General features: G+C 41.4%; 2 protein-coding genes across 2 annotated transcripts in view; one reads left to right on the forward strand and one right to left on the reverse strand.

The window, feature by feature from the left end:
- The first annotated feature begins 2,522 nt into the window (after positions 1-2,522).
- TOMM34 (translocase of outer mitochondrial membrane 34) lies at positions 2,523-23,055 on the forward strand. The gene is made up of 7 exons (XM_007426740.4): positions 2,523-2,744; positions 5,359-5,458; positions 7,318-7,470; positions 8,668-8,834; positions 10,453-10,600; positions 19,288-19,414; positions 19,943-23,055. Exons 1-7 carry the CDS (start codon positions 2,624-2,626, stop codon positions 20,045-20,047), a joined length of 921 nt encoding a protein of 306 aa, XP_007426802.1. The 5' UTR covers positions 2,523-2,623; the 3' UTR covers positions 20,048-23,055.
- PABPC1L (poly(A) binding protein cytoplasmic 1 like) overlaps positions 9,348-23,111 on the reverse strand; it is a 36,931-nt gene continuing 23,167 nt past the window's right edge. The window contains exon 15 of the mRNA XM_088153276.1: positions 9,348-10,378. The gene's annotated coding sequence lies outside the window, so the exon portion shown is untranslated. The remainder of the gene's footprint in view (positions 10,379-23,111) is intronic.

Raw genomic sequence — 23,111 nt, forward strand, 5'->3', positions numbered from 1 at the left:
ACACATTGCATTAGAAGATGGTTTACCAACTACCGTGGGGGAATTTACAGCCTGCGCTAATCTATGTTCCTGTTATCGCATAACTTCGTTTTGTTGTTGCCCATAGGATCAGAAAACTAAAGAAAAAAAATTTTTTTTAAAGGACTGAAATGTGCTGAAACTGCCATCTGAAATCTCGCAAGATTTGAGGCAGGAACTTCAATCTCCCAAGATTTTAACAATTTTTGAATATATATTGGCAAAACTGAGGGACCACCTGCAGTGCGAACCCCTAACCACAGGTTGGCAATCATTGGCTGTGGGTGTCACACAAAGCCAACTTCTGTGGTTTATATTCCAATGTACTGCACAAACCCAGAAAATTCTGTTAAGTCAACACATTCACAGCCAGTAACTGGCCCAATGTATTTCACTAAGCTACCAGGCTGAGTAAACATTTGAATCTGGTAATTTACCTATCCTTATTCAAATGTATGTTAGCTATTGTACAGTGGGGTTTTAACTTCTGAATAAACTCACAGAATTACATTACATGTGGTTGTAATCTTATACATACAGCTAGGGCTACTTCTGAATATACATGATTAGGATACTGTAAGCATATGGTCTTAAGCACACTGAGTTCAGCAGAACATTCCTGATTATTTGGGATTGTTACTATCTGGATTCAGTTTTAAATCCATATACATGGAAGAAATCTCCTTTGAATTTAGTGAATTGTGTTTCTCATTAAATAATGCAGGGATTTTATATCTATCTATCTTAGCATGCATCTGGCTAAATTAGAATGACCTTAAAAGGTTCTAACTGGGGTCAATTGTATTATAGCAACTTCCAAGAAAGTACTTGGTATTTTAAAGGCTAATAAATTCCAGGCTTGGGGACTGGATATAGCAGCATCAAAGGGGATCAAAACAGCAAGATGGCAATCAAAGGGGCAGGATTGCAACGCTATATCCACCATTTATCTGTTTAAGCACCCTTCCTCCCTCCCTGCAGTCACCACTGCCTAGATATCTATCAAACCACCTCTTTTCAATTGTTTCTGTCCAGCGAGACCTGGCAGGGTCTGCATTCTCCAGGTCTTAGAAAAGCAGCAAAGCAATCTTGCAGGAACCAGGAGATGAGCCTTCTCTGTGGCCATCTCTGCCCTCTCGAGCAATGTTTCCCCAGAAGTTTGTACAGCCTCGACTCTGTTGTTATGACTTTTTCAACAGGTGATTGGTGACTCTTGGTGTAGTTTCTATTCCCAACATGGGTGGCTTTTATTTACTTATTATTGGCTATGTTTAGCCTATCTTAAACTCTTTAGTTTTGTACACTGTTTAGAGTTGCTTTGGCCATTGAAACAGCTAATAAATTGCTTAACTAAATTGTCTGTGGCATAAAGCTCATTAACAACAATCTGTTAACCAATAATGCAGGAGTGGGCAGGGTACAGTGGTTAGGAGTTGGCCCATTTTTTGTAGGTTTGAGGAAAAATTAAGGGGCAAAAGGAGTGTGTATTACCTGGGAAAATTCAGCTCTGCTGGGATTTTTAAAGAATAAAATGGGCACCTTAACTCTCTGCAAAGCTTAAGGCACCCATTTTACTTTTAAGGATGGTATATCATGAAGAGTCCTGAGGCTGGACTAGAAGACCCCCAAAGCCCCTTCCAATGGTATGATTCTGATGTTTAAAAAAGGGAAAAACAGGATTCTGAAGTCCAGAACAGGCCATGGAGGCTGTGCGTAGTCTGCAGGCAACTGGCGGTCTATCCTTATATTGTATAAGGCAAGGATATCCTTCAGTGATGAGTTGGGGCTGGATGGCACAAACAAATGGGTATACACTTATATATAAATCTAAATGCAATTAATTAAATACAGCTCATATTATTATTGTCATGTATTTAATGATTCTCCCTTCTGTGGCATTATAAATTTCAACACTGTAACAAATTTGGGTGGGACAAGTACAATTTGTGGTCCTCTGTTGCAAGGTCCCTCAAGGCTTAATCTTCTGTGCAGAATCCACCCCTTCAATAGAAAAGCATTCCGCCTTGGTCCAAAATTTGCACTGTCCTAGATTCCCACCCCATGGATGCTTTACTGTATGTCTGTGCTAAGCCTTTTGCTAGAAATGGGATGACACCCCCCCCTTTAATAATCTCGAGTATAACACAAATGCCACTCTCTGTTGGAAGGTCATTGCAACACACACACTGGCTGAAGTTAACATCTGCCTTCTCTCTCTCTCTCTCCTACTGAAACTCATTTCTGTGCAATTTTACGCGAGATTACTGCTTATAAATGTATTCGGAGATTATTCCAGAAGGAGCGCGCCGGGCTTTCCTCCCACAGAAGGAGCTCGAAATACTCAGTTGGCTTCACCTCCCTGTGAGGACCGTACCCGTCGTCCGGGCAGGTAGCTCTCCCCCCCCCCCCACAAACCGCCTTCCGAGCCCCACGCAGGGACCGCAGTGCCAGATCTCCCCGCGCACGGGCGCCCCTAAAGGAAGGAGGCGGGGCGTGGCCGGGTTGCGCCGCCCCTAATTAAGCCGAGCACGGAGGAAGGAAGCGTCTCCTCGTTTCTACGCCGCCAGCCGGTGCCGGCTTTCTCGGACCTCCCTCCCCCATTTTCATGGCTCCTGCGTCGCGGATCGCCGACCTGAAGCAAGCAGGGAACGAGCAGTTCCGCAATGGGCAGTACGGCCAGGCGGCTGCGCTCTACGGCCGAGCTCTGGAATTGCTGGAAGCGGCAGGTACCGGCGTGGAGCGCGAAGCCCCGCAAGGCCTCGCTCGGTGTCCGGGGCGGGAAGTTCGGGGATGAGGGACCTCGGTCTAGGAATCCGGGCAGCCACCTCCTTGCCCCTCTTGTAATGCCTCCGGCAGGCGTAGAAGGGGTTGCATCCTCAGCCGTCGGGGCGGCCCTTGCTCCGTACCGGCTTATTCCCCAAGTCTGACTCCATTTACTTCTTTCCTGCTGTGAGCGAGTTTTGGGTAAGGTGGGGCGGGGGCGTCTAGCTGGGCTTCAGAGCCACCTCCGGGCACCTTCCGTGTTCGGCTGTTTACTTTCTCTGCTCCAGAAAAGAATAATTCGGTTTCTTGTTGCTGGGTCTCGGGGGGGGGGTGATATTTACGTCTGTATTCCACATTTAATTTGCAAAGTCATGAAGGGCCTTTACGGTCTCTCTCAGAACATCTCCGGGTGATGACTTCACCCATTTCATAGGTGGGTGAAACTGAGGAGGAGAGATTCCCTGGCAGAGATGAGACTTGAATCTGTTGAATCAGCGATTGGGTAGTAAAATGTGCAGGCCACTATCTTTAATTTTGTCAGGGACAGGCAGAAACTTAGAGGGATACATAATTCAGAATTGGGTCTGGCCTGGGTTTAGAGTAATACCTATATTCCAAAACAGGTTCCTAGATGAATCCTAATGTATATCACCACTCGTTCTTATTTGGGCTTAAATCCTGCCCAGACATTAAAAAAAAAAAAACTTTTGTGTTAGTGACTAACATTTTAGGTTATTAGAGCTAGGACCAAGCTTGAGGATCATGATGTGTAAATGTACAAACAAGCCCACAAAGATGACTTTACTACTCTATACATGTGGGCACCCAGAATATTTTAAACAGTACCTGATGGCAGAATATAAAAACTCCATCCCATTAGCTGGTTTTGAGCGTTGTGGGCTTGTTACCAGCTTCTTAGGTAGAGATGAGGTGCTTTATGGTCCTCTGGATGAAAATGGAACAGCATTCTTTCTCTCACTACATATTCTTAGAATTGCAGCCCGTGGAGTACATAGACCAAATGTGGCACGTCGCGGTGGACATACAAGTAGAAGAACTTTAGGTCTTCATAATTTCTTGGTCTTAAGTTACTGGGAGCCTCTGAAACCTCCTTCATAATAAGCTTTAGACTTATTATGTCAGCAAAGCTATCTGCTGCAGTCACAATGAGAGAGTTTTGGCCACTGGCAGGAAATGAAAGTTATGTGTGGAGCCAGAAGTTGGATAGCTCACACGAAACACTTTCTTTTCCTTTCTATTGCCTGAGCCTCTGAGCATTCATAGGAGTGGCTCAGCCTTAAATACTTTCTGTTTATTTCTGCCCCCCCCCCCATGTTCCTCATGGACTTTAAGGTGAGGCACAGAAGCTTATCTAACTGCCTTCTAGCTTCAGCCTTGTCTCCCTTTCACTTATGTACTTTTAGCCCATGGCTTTTCCTAAACATGAGAGATAGCAAGCTTCTAAACAGAAAGCAACATTCTGGAATGGTGGAACATAATGAAAGGCCTCAGATGTCCAGTGAATAAATGAAGGAAACCAGAAGAGTTAAAAGGCCTTTTGTGACATAAGGACCATTTTTAAGGAACATTTCTTTGTCCTTATAAAACTAGGGATGCTTGTATTGTATATTGTGAGAAGGAATGTTAAATAACTAATATACAGTTATAACGGTGCTTGAAAGGATAATTAGCAGTAATTGAAGTCTTTCTATAATTTGTTTACATATCGTGTGGTCTTTTGTTTCTAATTATGTATGAATAATGATACAAAAGTTTACATGCTGCCTGTTGAAAAATAAGGCAAAAAGTTGCTAGCTCTGTCTCTCTTCCTTGACTAAATTCTATTTTAAATTGTATATGAACATTATTTAGGTACCCATTCATATACACTAACACAGCAAACATACATGTAGGAAAACGTCATTTTTGAGTGCATGTATTTATATTCTTTGGTACTTATATTCAATTATAAGGAAATTGGTAGACCATATTGGTTATTTTAGACATGTTTATAGTTTGAAAGCCAGTGTATAAGACTGGGTAGTGTTGAGTTTTATATCAAGTGAAAGGTCCATAGACCTTGGTAGTGTCTATTCCTGCGAATATGGCCTTTTTCTAGTCTTAACTGGAGATGCTGGTGTGTATGGGTGCATGTAAATTACATTTAAATGATCCTTCCTTACCAAAATTAGAATTAAAAAAAATTGAATTTAACTCAGTCATAGGAGCTAGGGAGAACCAGTTCTACTTCCAAATAAAAAGATATTATTGAGAATTGGACTTATTTCACAAAGTGGGTCTTTTGTTGGCACAAGATAAAAATATCATATATTCATGATAATATATGAAGTGATAGAGAAAATTCTGTTACTTAAAAGCCACACAATTCCTTTGATTTTTCCCAGTTATGACTTAAGACTATGTAGAAATCAGTGGGCTTAAAGCTTTACATGGACAGCAAAAGGTATTTCAAAAAGAGGAGAATGTGCTAAACCCATCTGTACCTTACCATAAACAAATGTTGTTCTTATACTTAGAACATGTTCCTCATATTTTAACGCTTGTCTCTACACATAGGGGATGTGAATACAGAAGAAAAAAGTGTTCTGTATTCCAATCGTGCTGCCTGCTATTTGAAAGATGGGAACTGTAGTCTTTGCATTAAGGATTGTTCTGCGTAAGTAGCTGCTCTCCCAAGAAAAGAAGAATGAAAGACTAGTGCATACATCACTGCTTTTTACTTCTTGGCTGCTCAATGCTTGATGTTTCTCATAGTCTGGTTGGGACTGCCCATAAAGAAAGTAACCCTGCTTGTTCAGAACTGTGAAAAATTCTCTCCCCATCTAGCTTTTCTTCTTTGTAGAGGCTGCATACACTACTTTATATCCAGTTACCAAGAGTTTCTTGATAGAGAGGAGAGGGGAGCATGGCATCCCTGATGGTTAGAAGTGTATTCTTTTAACTGACGAACTGTAAGAAAACTAGGAGAGGTTAAAAAATGGCTCACCATGATCCTTAAGATAGCAGCAGCCATAACTGCTGACAAGGAGTTAGTACTACAGCAATTATGTTTGGGAAATGTAGATATTTTTAAAAAATGGGAGTGTCATGTTGGTTATTTAGGTGCCATCAGGTTGGACGTCATCCCTGTTGATTATTTGGACAATATTTATTTATTTATTTATTAAACTTGTCCCCACCCATCTCCCCCCAATGGGGGACTCTGGGTGGCTCACAACATATTAAAACAATAAATAAATATACAATTAAAATTTATAACCGCACACGTTTACAAAATAAAAGGAAAGGAAAAAAAATCCAGGAGGCCGATAGTAGCAACACCAGGCCTCTAGGGGGCTAGCCAACCCCACATCTGATGACCTCCCTCCCCAGGTCAGATGGCAGAGCCAGGTCTTCAAGTCCCTCCGAAAGGCTGAGAGTGAGGGGGCCTGTCTCACCTCCGGGGACAAGATATTCCAAAGGGTGGGGGCTACAGCAGAGAAGGCCCGCCTTCTGGACCCTGCTAGTCGGAGTTCTTTTGCCGAGGGGGTCCAGAGCATGCCCTCTCTGTGTGATAGGATGGGACAAGTTGAAATTGTGGGGGAGAGGCGGTCCCTCAGGTAGCCTGACCCCATGCCATGTAGGGCTTTAAAGGTGATAACCAACACCTTGAATTGGACCCTGAAGCAAATCGGTACCCAATGCAGCTCACGGAGCAATGGTGTTATATGGGTCCTTTGTCGGACCCCAAAAATGGCTCGTGCGGCTGCATTCTGGACCAGCTGAAGCTTCCGGATACTCTTCAAGGGTAGCCCCATGTAGAGCGCATTGCAATAGTCTATCTGGGAGATAACAAGGGCATAAGCGACTGTTCGAAGGGCATCCCGATCCAGGAAAGGGCGTAACTGGTGCACAACCCGGAGTTGTGCAAAAGCCCTCCTGGCCACGGCTGCCATCTGCTCTTTGAGCAGGAGCCATGAGTCCAGGAGGACCCCCAAATTACACACTGGGGTCTGTCTGGGGCAGTGCTACCTCATCATGCTCACCATCGTGACCTGTCTGTGCAGCTGATTGAATTGAACAGATTTGGCATTCATTTTATAGGTGATTCAGAAGAAAAAAATTTATTGTCGCAAGAGTAGAAGATTAATATTATTAAATAAATATGCATTCAACTTAAGTAATGGTAATAAAGAGCTAGTTCTGGGGGTAGGAAGTTGTAATGGAGCAGCCATTCTTATATCACAAGCACAATATTTATATATCATACTCTGTTTTATTTTCTCTTGCACCTTGCAAACATTTGTCAGAGAAACAAGCACCATGTAGATATTTTATCCTCTTGGACCAGATGTTTCAAGCTGTTCAGATAATTCAGCCAAATTTCAAACATTAAGCAAATTTAATTTAAATATTAAATTAGAAAGTAAATATTTATATGAATGGAAGTTGTATGTACATAATCTTTCCAGCAATTAAATATGAACATTAACTTCTCTGCTCCATGAATTATTGTTTTCTCCTCTGCTGATTTAGCGCTCTGGATCTGGTCCCTTTTGGAATCAAACCTTTGCTGAGGCGTGCAGCAGCCTATGAAGCTCTTGAGCGATACCATTTAGCTTATGTGGACTACAAAACTGTATTGCAGATTGATTGCACTGTTCAGGCTGCACACGATGGAGTTAATAGGTAATCCCTTTCTTCTTTGTGTCTAATGAGTACACAAAAGTGGCTAAATAATCTGGAAATCTGATGCCATCCAGATGAATTGGACTAAACTCCTACAGTTTGTGACTCTTGCTCATAGTGACTGAGAGTTATGAGAGGTGACACTCAAAATACTTAGAGACTATCAAATTACTTAGTCCTTCAAGTAATATTATAGATTACTCTAGCCTCACTTAGGTAAGAAGTGCATGTTATGTACAGAGATGTGCAAAATGTTCTGCGCTGAAAGTTACAGCTTTGGAATAAAGCATACTATTTATTTATATATTTACTGAGTTTATATTCTGTCTTACCTCCAGGAGCTCAAGGTGGCACACATCACTCTCCCTGCACCATTTTTCCCCTAGCACACATGAGCTGGAACCATACCAGTATTAAGTTTCTTGTCAACATGGAGGCCATCAGATGTGGAGGATAGGCAATGGGGCAGACATTAATGCTATGCCAGTGCAAACCAGCTCTTTCTTGGGAATGCTGAAAGAAATACTCTAGAAATGGCCATAATGCCCAAGAAATTATTAATCAGCTACCAATTCATTTTTTATAAGTGACTGCCATGAAATGGTTATTATGTAACCAATAAATTCTTCTAAACTTATCAACCAAAATATCTTTCTTCACTTTTTTCTGGCAACAGACACAAATTTGTCTACCAGATAACATTTAAAAATAATTTTTCACACAACAAAAGTCACAGATTACTTCAAGAATGGGCAGAGGATAACATGCAGCCCTAGCATCCCATTTCTACTCCACCTTTATGGGATGTAAGCTTCTGTTCCCACCGAGCATCACCCCCCCAAAGGCCAACACCTCAAATGCAAGCGGGGGGGTGGGAGTGCCATTACCTGTGATGTCATTTCACTGGATGGCCTTCCAGTCAAAAGAGGCTGTATTGACATTTCTGACCCATAAAAGTTACCCACCTATAATCTGTTTGCATCAACATGGATTACATTTGTTTGAAGAAAGTATCACTCTTGGTATTCAAGTAAATACTGACTCTTTTAAGAGCGAGTGCAACGTACCCTCTCCCTGAGAGACTTACATCCATTTGTAGATTATTCCCCTCTGGGAATAATTCTTCATCTCTTCAAGAAGATATTACAGCAGATAATATGCATTACAATAAGTTTATATGTAGCTCTCTTCATTCAGAATGACAAAGGCTTTATTGGAAAAAGATGGTCTTCAATGGCGCCAGAAGTTACCCCCCATCCCAACTGTTCCTGTTTCTGCTCAGAGAAGGTGGGAGCCTCCTGCAGGAAGCCAGGAAGCTGCTCCAAGAGGCAAAGCAAGTAATTCTGTTCCTGTAACAAAGCAAGGTCAGTAGCCTTCTCATTTTGAGAGAGAGGAACAAACAACAAAGCATCAAGCTTAAGGAATCTGAATAGTAGTTGTAGATATAAATATTTTGGATCTGTAATAAGTATTCTAAAAAAATCATGCATAATTCTTACTAAGTGGTAAGTGACTAAGGCATCTTTAGCTCACATATACTTTTCTAAAATATGTTGTCCAAACAGTCACTTTCATTTTCATTGTGTTGTGTTTCCAAGGAGCCACAAGTGCATTTTGGAATGGCTGAGGGAATGGAGGAAGACAGAATCTTTTTGGGTGAAGAATGACTGATAAAAAACATGTCCAAAAACTTGCTATCAGCACGCATCACATCAATAAATAAGCATGTGGTGACCTTTTTTCCCAAACATTGGAGTCATAACAGGATATGATATTGTACCAATGTGTTGTTCTTTAACTTCCAGAATTTCCAGCCAGCATAATATGTGGGAAGCATCAGGTTAAAGAAAGCTGGCAAAAGCCCTGCATTAAATTCCTGTCTTCATCCTAGGCTGTCTTGGTGAAATTGAACAAAATCACTTCAGAGGCAAGGGGATGGAGGAGAGGGAGGCTTTTGTTTAGGAATAGCTCACACACACATCAGATGAGGAGATGAAAAGTTTCCCAGAATTTACCACTTCTGACTGTAGATGAGGTGTTTGTATCATAGAATACAATCTCAATCTCCATATTCAGACAGACAAAATCCATCTATGCATACAAAACAGAATGAGGAAAATCTGTGTTAAAATTCTTAATCATGACTAACTTATTTTATGAGAAAGCATTTAAATGTGCACTATTCAGCCTAGAATTTCAGATAGGAATACAGTCTAGGTACAGTTTTACTTTTCCATTGTTGTTTGATGTGAAGTAGGTCTGTGTAACTTCTGTATCAAACTGAATGGAACCCAGCTGACAAGCATTGTGCTCGCTGCATATATGATTTAACCAATCACTGCCACACAAACATACACTCAGTTTTTCTTGTCTAAAGCAGGCAACCAAATTGAAGTTTTCAGGATCACAGTTGATTATTGTACACAATTGTACATTAGATAAATTTGCACATATTTTCTTGACATGTTCAGTCCATTTTCATTCCCTATCATCAGCACCATGGACTTGGTATTAGACCCCTTTTTTAAATTCAAGATTAAGAATTTTCTAATGTTATTACATAAAGTAATAAACTAGACTTTTGCACCGATACACTTATATTTGTGTTCCTTAAGCTCTGGTAAACATTAGTAGGAAACTTGATTTTTTTTAAAGAGAGTGGCGTTCTATATGAATTGATATTAGGAAGGAGTGAAAAACCTACCATTCCATGCACCACAACCAGTTTCTGGTTCAGAAAATTAATTCTGGAAAAACATTGGACCACCTTTGTAACACTTGAAGTACCATGTTCTGTAGGAGAAGTGGTTAATTTCTGGAGTGGCAGGTTTTGTACTTCCCAATCTTAAGTACTGTCATTCAGCATTCCAAGCGTTCAGAACTGGATTTTCATTCCTGATATTCTCTCCTGTAATAATAAATGTGCAATGAGATGTTTTCATTTTACATTAATTTGCTGTTTTTCTTGAATATAAATCCCAGTGCCTACAGCTGCCTCAACTGAACGAGCAAATATGCTGAAACTAGAAGGAAATGAATTTGTGAAGAAGAGCAACTATAAGAAAGCTATTGAAAAATACACAGAGAGCATAAAACTCCACAAGATGGAATGCACAACTTACACTAACAGGTAATGCTCACGTAACCAAATCAAAAATAACAATCATTAGCTTGATTGTTAAGTAATCAGATCATGCCACTGGCTGACATTACATGCTAAACCACAGTTTGATTAATTATGGGTAACATAACACTAATTCATAAGTATTATTTTTACAAATTAAAGTTTTATTATTTTTAAATGGGTCATAAAAAGGAATTATCCTGGAGATTATATGTATTAAGCCAGCACCACTATGAGCAGCACTCTATGCAACTATTTCCCATATAGTTTGCTGCAATTTTGGGAGCTACTCAAGGCTGATTGCTGCTTAAATAGTGATCACTCACACTGGTCTTGGAGCACCATCTGGTGAAGTGAGATTTTACACATCCAATGACGTAATGAATTCTAATCTGAATTGAAAACAGAAATTATGGCCTCACCAAACTCCACTGAACTTGCAGAGTTTAGAGCACTTATTAGAGATAACAAAGCAATTCAGATAAGTTGATATGATGAGGAACATGAGGACTTGGTACAGCATCTCCAAACATTACACCCCAAGGACAGAGAAGGAAATAATTGATCTCCTTTTATAAAAACCATGGTTCAGTCATGAATATTTTGCCCATAAGGTAGACCCCAGTTGTCAATTGTACAATATAAAAAAACTATAAACAGCTGATCCACATCAAAAAAGAAAACATCATGAATGAGGGGAATTAATTGCTAAATAGCAGCTAAACTAAATCATGCCTCAACCTTCTGAAGATTGTTAACTTTCCATTTATATGCAGAACCATCATGCTGGGAATATCGTATTTCTGTAACAAGGTGGGAAGAATTTTTTTTTCATATTTAGAGCAGGTAGATTCAACAATCTTCTTGGAAGAAATTATTTATTTATTTATTACAAATATTTGAAAGCTGCTTGATTCACCAGGAAGATTCTGGACTCTCCCACTTCAGCCACATGTTTCCGGATCAATAGCTTCCAAACTGATCAGTCAGCTAAAATCTGAGAAGCAGCTGAACAGGTGATCCCTCCAGCATTGATTACCTTTTTGCAGCTAAATCTCTAGCACAGTACCTCAGTGGAATGAAATTAGAATTAGAAATAAGATGCCTCTGTTCATAGGCATCACAAGTGGGGGGAAGAAATGAAAATGCATGTGTAATGTCATCACAGCGATTTTTTTTTTTTTGTCTGCACTCAGTCATTGCTGACCCTGCAGTGACTGCTTAGACGAGTCCTTGCAGTTTTCAAGGCAATTGTTTTTTGGAAGTGGTTTGCCAGAGCCTCCTTCCTAGAGCAGAACCCAGCTAGCGAGCGCAGGAGGCGGGTTTCCGTTGCTTCGCGCCCTTTTCGGGCTTACCGGCAACTGCTCCCAACTCCTTTTTGCAAGGCGCCGCCAGCATTTTTCCTCCCACCGGAGTGAGAGTACCCATTTATCTACTCATGTGAGTTTTCGACCTGTTGGGTTGACAGGAACTGAGGAGGAAACAGGAGCTCACCCTGTTAACGCGAAGGCTGGACTCGAACCGCTGAAGCGTCGACCATTTCTGGCCGGCAACTTTCAGCGTCATTAAGCCGCTGCGCCATCACATCCCCCTCATCACAGCAATGCAAGTAAATAATTGCAGCATTTGTGTGGTGACATCACACATTTTCATTTTGATGTTATGGTGTGCCTGAGACCATTCAGACCAAATTTCTAGAGAAAACATTTCAAAGTATGTGGCATTTTGAACATAGCCCTCTGTATAGAGGTGGGCCTAATAAAAGTTGAACCTGGGGTCTTGATGAGGATATTGTATTTTTGCTTAAAGCTACTTTTTGCATCACAAGGCTGGCTTTGTGATTTCATAGACCCTTTTCATACATCCTAGTAGAGCAAGGTAGAGCAAAAACTGCTACAACATGGGGGTTTGCCCCCAGATGCTGGTGGGACTGAGTTATTGTCAAGAAAGGAAATGTGGAAACAATCTTCCTGAATAGATATGCAGAAAGATCAAGGTAGAATCTTTGCGAGTGCAGTAGCTGGGATTTGGTAACATAATCCCCAGGTAGCCAGATATCTCACCTTACTCTCCTAAAGTATTGCAAAGTATGCATACTTGTGCATTTTAACATCTCCAGCAGTTCTCAAAGACACTCAATGAAAGAGTGCCCTGTTGGAGCAGGTGTAATGGAAACATGGACCCATGTTTTCTGTACAGGTAGTCCTTGGGTTACATCCATTCATTCGGCGACCATTCAAATTTGTGATAGTGCTGAACAAGGAGGACTTACAACCAGTCCTCAGAGTTCCAGCCATCGCAGCATCCCAGAGTCATGAGATTGCAGTCCGGGTGCTCAATGTTGCAGTCACAATTTCCAACGTTCCCTGCCGGCTTCCCACAAGCAAAGTCAGTGGGGAAGCCAGTCGGAAGTTGCAGTCACATGACAACCTTGCTTAACGACAGCAACTAGAACTGCCATCATAAACCAAGGACTACCTGTACTCCCTCTTCTATGTGAATATCTACAATATCATGATAGTCTGTCCCCTTAATACAAATGTTTCCAGATGCTCTGGACATTTTTTAATATAAGTGGTTTACTTTTAGACAAGGACTGAAATCAAATGGCAAGGAGCAAACTATTTTTCAGCCTGTTGGGTACAGCCCCATCATATGGAACAAAAACTACAGGAAAATAGAAATCTCATCAGTGTATCTTATTGTATTTTATATTGAGCTTATATCCATCTCTTATTTTGTTATTATAATTTGAAGCAAAATAATGAATATTTTTGCTGCTCTGAGGCTGTAATGATATATATAATGCTTTGCCTAATATATGAACCAAGACGCTGTATCATAGTGTCAGGGTACTGGAGAATATTTTGATTATCAGTTTAAAATTATCCTGAAGGCAGACCACATTAGTAAATACTTCATTCACGGAAAACACATCTACACATGCCCTTTCTTTCTTCCATATTTCTTCTTGCTTGAATAGACTTTATTTTAGAACAGAATTTTCCTGTTCTACTTACAAGGCATTTATCTGTCTTTCATTGTAAGTTATACAGGTAGTCCTCGCTATCTGACCACAAGAGGGACTGGAATTTAGGTCGCTAAGCAATTTGGTCTTTAAGCAAATCACAGCTGATTTATGACCTTTTTACAATGGTTGTTAAGCACCATGGTCATTAAGTGAATCCAGCTCCCAATGGACTTTTTTGCTGGAATTTGCTTAATGACCATGTGATTCACTTAATGACCGCAGTGATTTGCTTAATGGCCGTAGTAAAAAAGGTCACAAATTGGGATCATGTAACCATGGGGATCATAAACCACTTTCCCCAAACTCATTGTAACTCCAGACCATCATTAAACAAATAGTTAAGTGAGGACTACCTGTAGAGAAAAAATATTTTACCCCCATTCTCTTTTGAAGGCAGTTTAGATCATTAAGTTAAACTGTGCCTGTGAACTGAAAAAGACCAGCATCCCATTTGCATTATATAAGAATACTGAATTAGAAAAGCCACTAACAATAATAATCAAACAGATAACAGTTCGCAAGGGGTGTAACGCAGTGGCGGGAAACCTTTTGGCAGATTGCAGTTCCATTTTTGCCTTCTGTGGGGCTGCAGGAACATTACTGGTGAAAAGAAACAAGTTGTCATTTTGTAGGCTTTTAGGAGAAGTTTAAGACATTCTGATTTTATTCTTTAAGCCTTCCCAAAACAGAAAAATTCTGGGGAAACATTGTGGACCTACAAATGGGGTGCTGGAAGGCCTTAACTTAGACCCATGGGCTGTTCCCACTTAGCATAATAGCAATGGAAGGAGGTTCTGAAGATTCCTACGCTTAATTCCTGTGGCTTTCTTATATTGCTCTGGTAATATGGTAATGTCCAATTTGTATCTCTGTATGATGGCATTTTAAAAAGATGTGTAGATTTAAAATGTTCCAAGTAAAACACATACTGGCAAAATGGCTTAGATTCTTAGCTAACATAAGAAAAGGATTAAATTAAATCACACAGCTACCAAGCTAAATCCAAAAAGTACAGCAAGCTATTTTTATTTTTATTTTATTTTTTTATACACATACACACACACCATACATAGTGCTATTCTGAGAGCCAGCGTGGTGAATGGTTAAGGTGCTGGACTAGGAGTAGGAAGACCTAGTTTCTAGTCGTCCCTTGGGCATGGAAGCTGGCTGGGTGATTTAGAGTGAGTCACACACTCAATCCTAGAAGTTGAAGAACATCTGTCTACCAACCTGCACTGGATCAACATGGTAGATTACAGTACATTACCTTCAATAAAGAAGCCTTCTGAGCTTGGTTGTTTGCTTGCAGACATTTCATTATCTGACTAGGTAACATCAGTGCTGCTGAGTGTGGGGTTTGCTCCCTATTTATATACAGTAGCTTGCCCTGCCGCTGTTGGTGGGTGTATGGTTTTCTCCTGGTAGTTCCTTAATTAGGGTATTGTTTCCTGCTTGTTTTTCTGGTGTTAATCCCTGTTTATCTGGGTGTTGGTTGCTGGAGAGGATGTCTTTTTGTTTCCTTCTTAGTTTTTTATTGTCTCTTTTGTATGGTGTGTAAATGTGGTTTATTGCTATGTGTCTATTGATGGCTGATTTGTCTGAGTGCCAAGCTTCCAGGAATTCCATAGCATTTTTGAATCTAGCTTCGTCTAGGATGCTCACAGTTTCCCAGTTGAACACTGGGAATTTACACACTATTCAAAAAAGACAATAAGAAGCTAAGAAGGAAACAAAAAGACCAGAGCACTTCCTCTCCAGCAGTCAGATGTGCCCAGCTGGGTTCTGGGTGTGGCACCAGCCAAGACCCCAGGTTAGGGGTGGTGGGATGCCAGTGGTCATCCAAGACACTTGGGAGGCATCAAGGGGTGCTGCTCCTCAGATTGCCAGGTGCAAGACCCTATTTGTTAAGGCTCTAAGAGGGATCAATTGGGACTGCTGCAATTGTACCAGCCTCCCTGCTGCATAGCAACCTCCCTGCCTGAGCTTCTTGACTTCATGGCTGATTTGGCTGTGGAGTTCCCTAGGCTTATGGTCTCCCCAAGATTTCAACTTGCCTTCTTTGGGAGCAGGGTCTGAGGTAGCTTGGGAGTTCATGGCCATCATGACAGCCATGGGCCTGTCCCAAGTCATCCAGGGCCCATACGCTTGACCTGGTTTTTCCTGTCAGAGCAGTGGCAGGGTGTTCTGGAATTGGAGATATTGGTTTCTCCCGTCATGGTCAGATCACTCCCTGGTGAGCCTCTAATTCTCTGGCTGTACCCCCTGCCGCCGCCACAGGGAGGCTGGGCCTATTAGATCAGCCTGCCCCAGACAATTGATGGAACTGATTGGGTTCCAGAGGGAGCTTGGGGTTGTTCCGGAAGGTCTGCTACATGGTCCAGCCAATGCCTTGGTAGCTGCCTGGAATGGGAGAGCGGCTGCAGCTTTGGACTAGATTGCACCTGAGTGGCCTCTCCGCGCCCATGGCTCTCAGAACTCTCTGTGGTATACGGAAGAGCTAAGGGAGCGTCAGAGAGCTAAGAGACACTTAGAGCGCCGCTGGTGAATGACAAAGAGCAAGGATGATTGAACACAAACTAGAGCCACAATTTGAGCCTACTTCATGCCTGTAAGGTTGGCAAAACGTAATTATTTCTCCACCCTTATCACGTCCACAGGTAGCCTGCCCAGTGGCCCTGTTTCAGGTGACCCGATCCCTCCTTGGAGGCAGTAATACTGGCATTCACCTACAAGGTTGCTGTGAGGAATATGCTGCATATCTCGTGGATAAAGTTGCTTAGAGTCACTTGGGGTTGCACTCCTGCCTTAGGGCGGAACCAGTGGAAGTTACAGGAGCTGAGTCTTGCACGGTTATTTGGGAGGAGTTCAAACCTGTTGAACCTGAGGAAGTGAACATGGTTCTTGAAGTTATTCGTTCAGCCACTTCTGTGTTAGATCTGGGCCTCTTCTGACTGGTCAAGGCTGCCCAGGAGAGTATGCATGATTGGGGAAGATTGTGGAGAAAGTGGTCACACAGCAGCTTCAAAGGGCCCTGGATGAAGCAAATTATCTGGACCCTTTTTAGTCAGGATTCAGGCCAGGTTATGGAACTGAGATGGCATTGGTCACATTCTTGGATGACCTCTGACAGGAGCAGGATGGGAATAGTGCATCTATCCTTGCTCTTCTTGACGTCTCAGCAGCCTTTGATACCATCAATCATGGTATCCTGCTGGACTGGCTTCAGGAGTTGGAGATGGGGGTACGGTGTTGTGCTGGTTCTCCTTCTTCCGGGGTTGGTTCCAGTCGGTGTTGATGGAGGGGAGAGGTCCAGCCCGCAGCCCCTACTTTGTGGAGTGCCGCAGGGCTTGGTCCTCTCTCCTCTGTTATTTCACATCTACACACGTCTGCAGGGTGAGGTGATCTAACAGTTTGGGGTGATGATACCTAGCTTTATATCTCCACCCCAGGCCACTTGAGTGATGCTGTGGATGTCCTGTCTGGAAGCTGTAGGGGCTGGATGGGGTGCAATGGGCTTTGGCTCAGCCCAAGCAAGACTGAGTAGCTCTGGGTACTTGCGCCTTGCAGTGTCAAGGTTTTTCCACCTTTGGTCTTGGATGGGGTGGCACTGCCCCAGATGGACCCAGTGCGTAATCTGGGGGTCCTCTTAGACTTCTGGCTCCTACTAGAAGAGCAGGTGGCATCTGTGGCTAGGAGGGTCTTTGCACACCTTCGGGTTGTGCGCAAGTTGTGCCCATTCCTAGACCAAGAGGCTCTGCTCACAGTCACTCATGCTCTCATGACCTCCTGTTTGGATTACTGCAATGCACTCTACATGGCACTGCCCTTGAAGAGCATTTGGAAGCTTCAATTTGTGCAGAATACAGCTGCACAGGTAGTAAATGGTGTTGGATATTTGACACATAATACCACTGCTTCATGAGCTGCATGGTTGCCAGTGTGTTTCTGGGTGCAAATCAAGGTGCTGGTTGTCACCTTTAAAGCCCTTCGTGGTTTTAGACTGAGGTATCTGAGGGACTGTCTTCTTCTGGTTGTTTCTATCCATCCAATCTGGTCCAGCAGGATGGGCATGCTCTGGGTCCTTGTCAAGGAATGTTGGCTGGCAAGGACTAGGAGGTGTGCATTCTCTGCCGTGGCTCCTGTCCTCTGGAACATTCTCCCTTCAGACATTAGGATGGTCCTGATCCTGTTGGCCTCTCGTAAAGCCTTGAAGACCTGGTTATGTGCCCAGGCCTGAGGCCCTGAAGGTGTTAAGGGCCTGGTTTCCTGGTTATATGAACATCTCTGGTTATGATTTTTCTTGGCTGCTATATATATTTATGTATTGTGTTTGTACTTGGTTTTAATTGATTTTATGATTGTTGCCCAGAGTCACTTGTTTGAGATGGGCGGCCAAAGAAACGAATGAATGAATGAATGAATGAATGAATGAATGAATGAATGAATGAACAAATGAACAAATGAAAAGACCAGAATATATCCTCTCCAGCAACCAACAACCAGATAAGCAGGGATTAACACCAGACAAACAATAAAGCAGGAAACAATACCCTAATGAAGGAACTACCAAGGAAAAAACCACATCCCCACCAACACTGGCAGGACAAGCTACTGTATATAAAAAGGGAGCAAACCCCACACTCAGCAGCACTGATGACGTTACCTAGTCAGGTAATGAAATGTCTGCAAGCAAACAACCAAGCTCAGAGAGCACCAAGGACTCCACAGTTCATCCCTGAGCGGCTCCTCTATTGAAAGAAGCCTTCACCCTGAAGTGAATTGATTTAGGATTATGTTTTTCAAACTTGGCAACTTTAAGATATGTGGACATCAGCTCCCAGAGTTCCACACATCTTAAAGCTGCCAGGTTTGAAAAATATTACTGATTTAGGATAGTAATAATAATAATAGCAACAACAAAAACAGTAATCATACTATTCTACAGGATCAAAGATTTCAATTTTCCAGAAATATTCTATTACATTTGCAAAGGGCTTGATAATATTTTCAAGAAGGCTCTGAAAATTAGTTTCAAAAGTCCTCAGGCAGTGCCTGGGGAACAAAATTTTCAATGACCAGATGGCACCAGGACAGTATCCTATCTTAATAGGAAAACTAGAAACATCATGCAAATTAGTAAGGGCTGCAGTCAGTATATTTGTGAAAAAATTCTGGAGAACTACTAGCTATAAATATTGGATTAGCCAGGTGTAGCATTCTGCATTTTTAGAACACACATTACCATTTATATGTATGAACTGAAAGAGATCTTTTGTAGCAGTTTAAATAAAAATTCTAGAATAATATCAAGGTATATATAACTGCAGTATTCTCAGCTAGTATTGAGTAGTATGTCACTGTGCAAATAAATTAATACTGGTGGCTACAACTAATGCCAAATAATTACAGCCATTATAGTTTCAGGGATATGGAGGGAGATTTACAGAACAAGCTTTTCAGAAAGCATGGATATGTTGCAAGATGTGTAAAGCCTTCTAACATCTTTAACACATCCATTGTATAGAAGTAAAATCTAAGCCAAATATTTTAAAATATAAATGGGATATTAGCACCACTAGTCTTTAAGAGATGAATCAATAACTTGAATCCTAAATTGTAACCAATTTTTGAAGACATTTATAGGTTATTTTCTATATTTCAGGGCTCTTTGTTACCTGAATCTGAAGCAGTACAAAGAAGCAATTCTGGATTGCTCAGAAGCCCTTAAAATAGACCCAAAGAACATCAAGGCATTTTACAGACGAGCCCAAGCATATAAAGAGCTTAAGGTAAATAACTTTTTTTGGAATTTTAGATAAGTGCACAGTCAGCATTGGACACCCAAATTTATATTGATCAGTAAGGAAATAACCCCATTAGGTTCTCTAAGATTTTTCTTCAGAGAGTATTCCTTAGATGTAGATCACCTTAACGGCATTGCATTTAAAGAGCCAGTTCGCAAATTTGCTGACACTGTTCAGTTTGTAAAAGCTTTGGTTTTCATATGCTGTTCTTAAGCCTTTTGTTCTAGTGGATAGCTATGGGAGCTGCTTATCATATTTTGCTTTTTACTTGTGTGTCTTCTGTGTGAGTTAAAAAAATACCAGTCCAAACAGTCCTTTCTTTGCTTATGAAAGTGGACAGTGCATGCAGGGGCTGGTCGATTCCTAGTAAACTAAAAGAAATAACAGTATTAAGAAGATTGTCTACAGTTAAGACAGCGTGGCTGCAACGTAATCACCAAAATATTTTAATCACTTCATTAGGTATTTTTCTCACGCAGGAATTCACAATTTTAATTGATTTTGTTTCTCTAGGACTATAAATCCAGCAAAGCAGATATCAACAGCCTCTTGAAAATTGAACCAGAGAACAGTGCTGCTAAGAAACTACAACAAGAATTAAACAAGCTCTTAAAATAAGATAGCTAAAGAGAACTTTGTGCTTTTCTGATATGTTTTTCTTGTTAAAAAAAGATTACTGGGATGCAGTTACAAAACCTTTCTAGACCTGCTGATGTTTCTCTGGTTCCTTCCCTTATAAAAAGTGTTCATTCTTCTTCCTCAGTCTTCTAAAAGTTCTGTGTTATCTCTTGAGATCTGCAGCTTTCTAGCAAATTACTTCAGAGAGGAGCTAAGCTGCAAGCATCTCTTCTAGAAAATTGTTTTTAATTAGAACACTGTTTGTCCAATGTATTTCTGGTGTGTTTGCAGAGACAGAACTATTATAGTGGCTGATTGATTAAAGTCTTGGCATAACAAACTGGCAGTAAGACTTTCAAGGATAGATCCCTGCTTTGCCTTAACTTTTATGGACTAGGCTTTGGTGGAACATTTTGGTCTTCAATGTGTTACCTGGAAATCTAAAAATGCTTTTGTCCTTTACCAAAGAATTTGGCATGTAGTCCTTTCTTCATTCTATATGTACCTTTTAGCAGTTAACTTTTTAGAGTTCTTGGTAATTAAGCTTAATTTCACGTTCTCTGAAGTTAAATACATGTTTGGAATCTGTTAGTCTTTTCCAAAGATACTTTTTCATTTTAACCTTGTTCTAAGCTAAAGTTCATGTCATGGTGGAGGAGGGAAGAGGTGATCAGTTGAGTGTGGCACAGTCTCAGGTAAAGGGGGCTGCTCCTACTGTATATCTGCTTACAGTTGCTTATCTAAGACCTAGATTCTTTCAAGCAGCAGATACTGAAAAAATCAGAATGATTTAAAAAACACCTCTGTAGATAGGAATGAGTCATGCATACTGGACAACTCACCATATCCCTCACACTGTCCATGTTTAGATGGGCCTATTGAGCAGTTTTAATTTGGGAACATATGGGTGACTTCACATTTTCCTATCCTGCTATAGAGAATTAGATTGTAGGACGGAAAACACTTTTGTTTAGTATTCAGCCTACTATGCTGATACTCTACTTGAGTGGAAGGAGAATTGAACTTCCAATTGTTATTTAGTAATAATGCTATCCAAGATTTTCCAATATGTCACCTTTTAAAAAATCCTTACATCTTTTACAGTACCTATATAGCTGTTGCTACTCAGATTATGCTGCCTCTGCAGCTTTTCCAAGGTGGGCCTGTAGGGAGCCACTTAGGGCATTGCTACTACTTGCCTTAGTGAGAAGAGAGCTTTGTATGCTTCCTCTTACCACAGACCTGCAGGGTAGAGACTATGCACGAAGCATTTTGAGAAGGTCCACCCTCAATATTGCACTGTGGAGTATCATTTGTCTCTGGAAATTTTAGAGAGAGAAAGTCTTTCTTTGGGCCTTATTGCAAGGAATAAAGCTTGATTCTTATAGTATCTATCAAGTTATCCTGTTATTTTGAACTTTCAAAATAAACAAACTGTTATTTTAGGCAATTTGGAAAAGTGAGAGGCTTTGTTGAGCATTTTACACCATGACATTCATTTTCCAGAGGAAAAGTGCGTTCAGGTTTGAAACAACCCTGAGAACATCTATGGGCTGTTGATAGGATTTAGCTAAGGGTAGCAGCATCATGAGTGTGGATGCTGTAAATCTGCAGAACATCCTGAATTGCAACTTTTAGGATCCCTGATCATTGGCCATGGTGGCTGGAACTACAGAGTTCTACAGGCCCCTTCTTTTGGAGTAATTTGGCCAACTGGAGAGGGATTCCATGCATCCCCAAACTAAGTGCAAGCATAGGCCCAAATGGTAATATAAAATGTAGCTCCAGTAATGTGAATGATACCCCCATACATGTCATGAAAATCAAAGTTTATAGTGAGTCTGGCTTATCGCAGTATGTTGGATGCCATAGACCAAAAGACCCAGGGCTCTTCAAACTAAAGGGAACATTATCTTGCATCTCCACAAAACCCCATTTGCTTTTTGGGTCTCCCTCGGCTGGCAAGTTGGTCAAGGTATCCCTCCAAACCAGCTCCTGGATCAGGAGGCTCTGCTCACAGTCACTCTCACCTGGATTAATACAACATGCTCTACATGGGCTGCCCTTGAAGACTACTCAGAAGCTATAGCTGATGGAATTCAGCAGCATGGATAATTATGGATGCACCTCACTACCCCCATATAATATCACCCCTGCGTGAGTTGCAGTGATTACTGGTATCCTTCTATTGCTATTTAAAGGATAGGTTACTGCCTACAAAGCCCTTCATGGCATAGGACTAGGATATTTGAGGGACTGTCCATTTCTCTGCTCAGCCAAGAATATCAGAGTCGGCATGCTCCAGGTCCTATCAAACAATGCCTTCTGGAGGGACCCAGAAAGCATGCTTTCTTTCTTGCAATTCCTGCTCAATAGGACAGCATCCCCCCTGAGATCCAGATGGCTTCAACCCAGCCAGCCTTTAGAAAGGCCCCAAAGACCTGTCTTTTCCCACAGCTAGCACATCAAGATGTTGCATGAGCCATCAGTGTGTTAATACAGGTAGTCCTTGAGTTACAACCAGTTATTTAGCGACCGTTCAGAGTTACAACAGCACTGAACAAATGGTACTTACAACAGGTCCTCATAGTCCTGGCCATCACAGTGAGCAATGGTCACGTGATTGCAATTTCCAACGTTCTCTGCAGGTTCCCATGAGCAAAGTCAATGGAGAAGCCGGCAGGAAGTCGGAAGTCACAGTCACATGAGGTCCTCACTTAATGACCCACGGGGTCCTCGCTTAACAACAGCAACCAGGACTGCCAGAACTGTTGTCACTAAACGATATAGTCATGTGATGTTGCTCTTAGTAATGGCAGTTCCAGTCCCAGTGAATTTTGATTTTGATGCTACAGATCTGTGTGCTTTTTAATGTTACTTTTCCATCTGGATTTTTATTATTTATATTCCTTTGCTGATTTCAGTGTTGCTAGTCACCAGAGTCATTTGCAAGTGGACAGCCATATAAACTGAATAAAATGAATACTAAAATAAACATTTGAAGAGTTTTGAATCCACCCACAAACAAAAAAGTTGGTTGTTTCTGCCATTTCTACAGTAAATG

Source organism: Python bivittatus, unplaced genomic scaffold (assembly GCF_059951505.1).
Source record: "Python bivittatus isolate LINGU-HERP-01145 unplaced genomic scaffold, Pbiv_v1 ctg000700_np1212, whole genome shotgun sequence".
NCBI classification, from domain to species: domain Eukaryota; kingdom Metazoa; phylum Chordata; class Lepidosauria; order Squamata; family Pythonidae; genus Python; species Python bivittatus.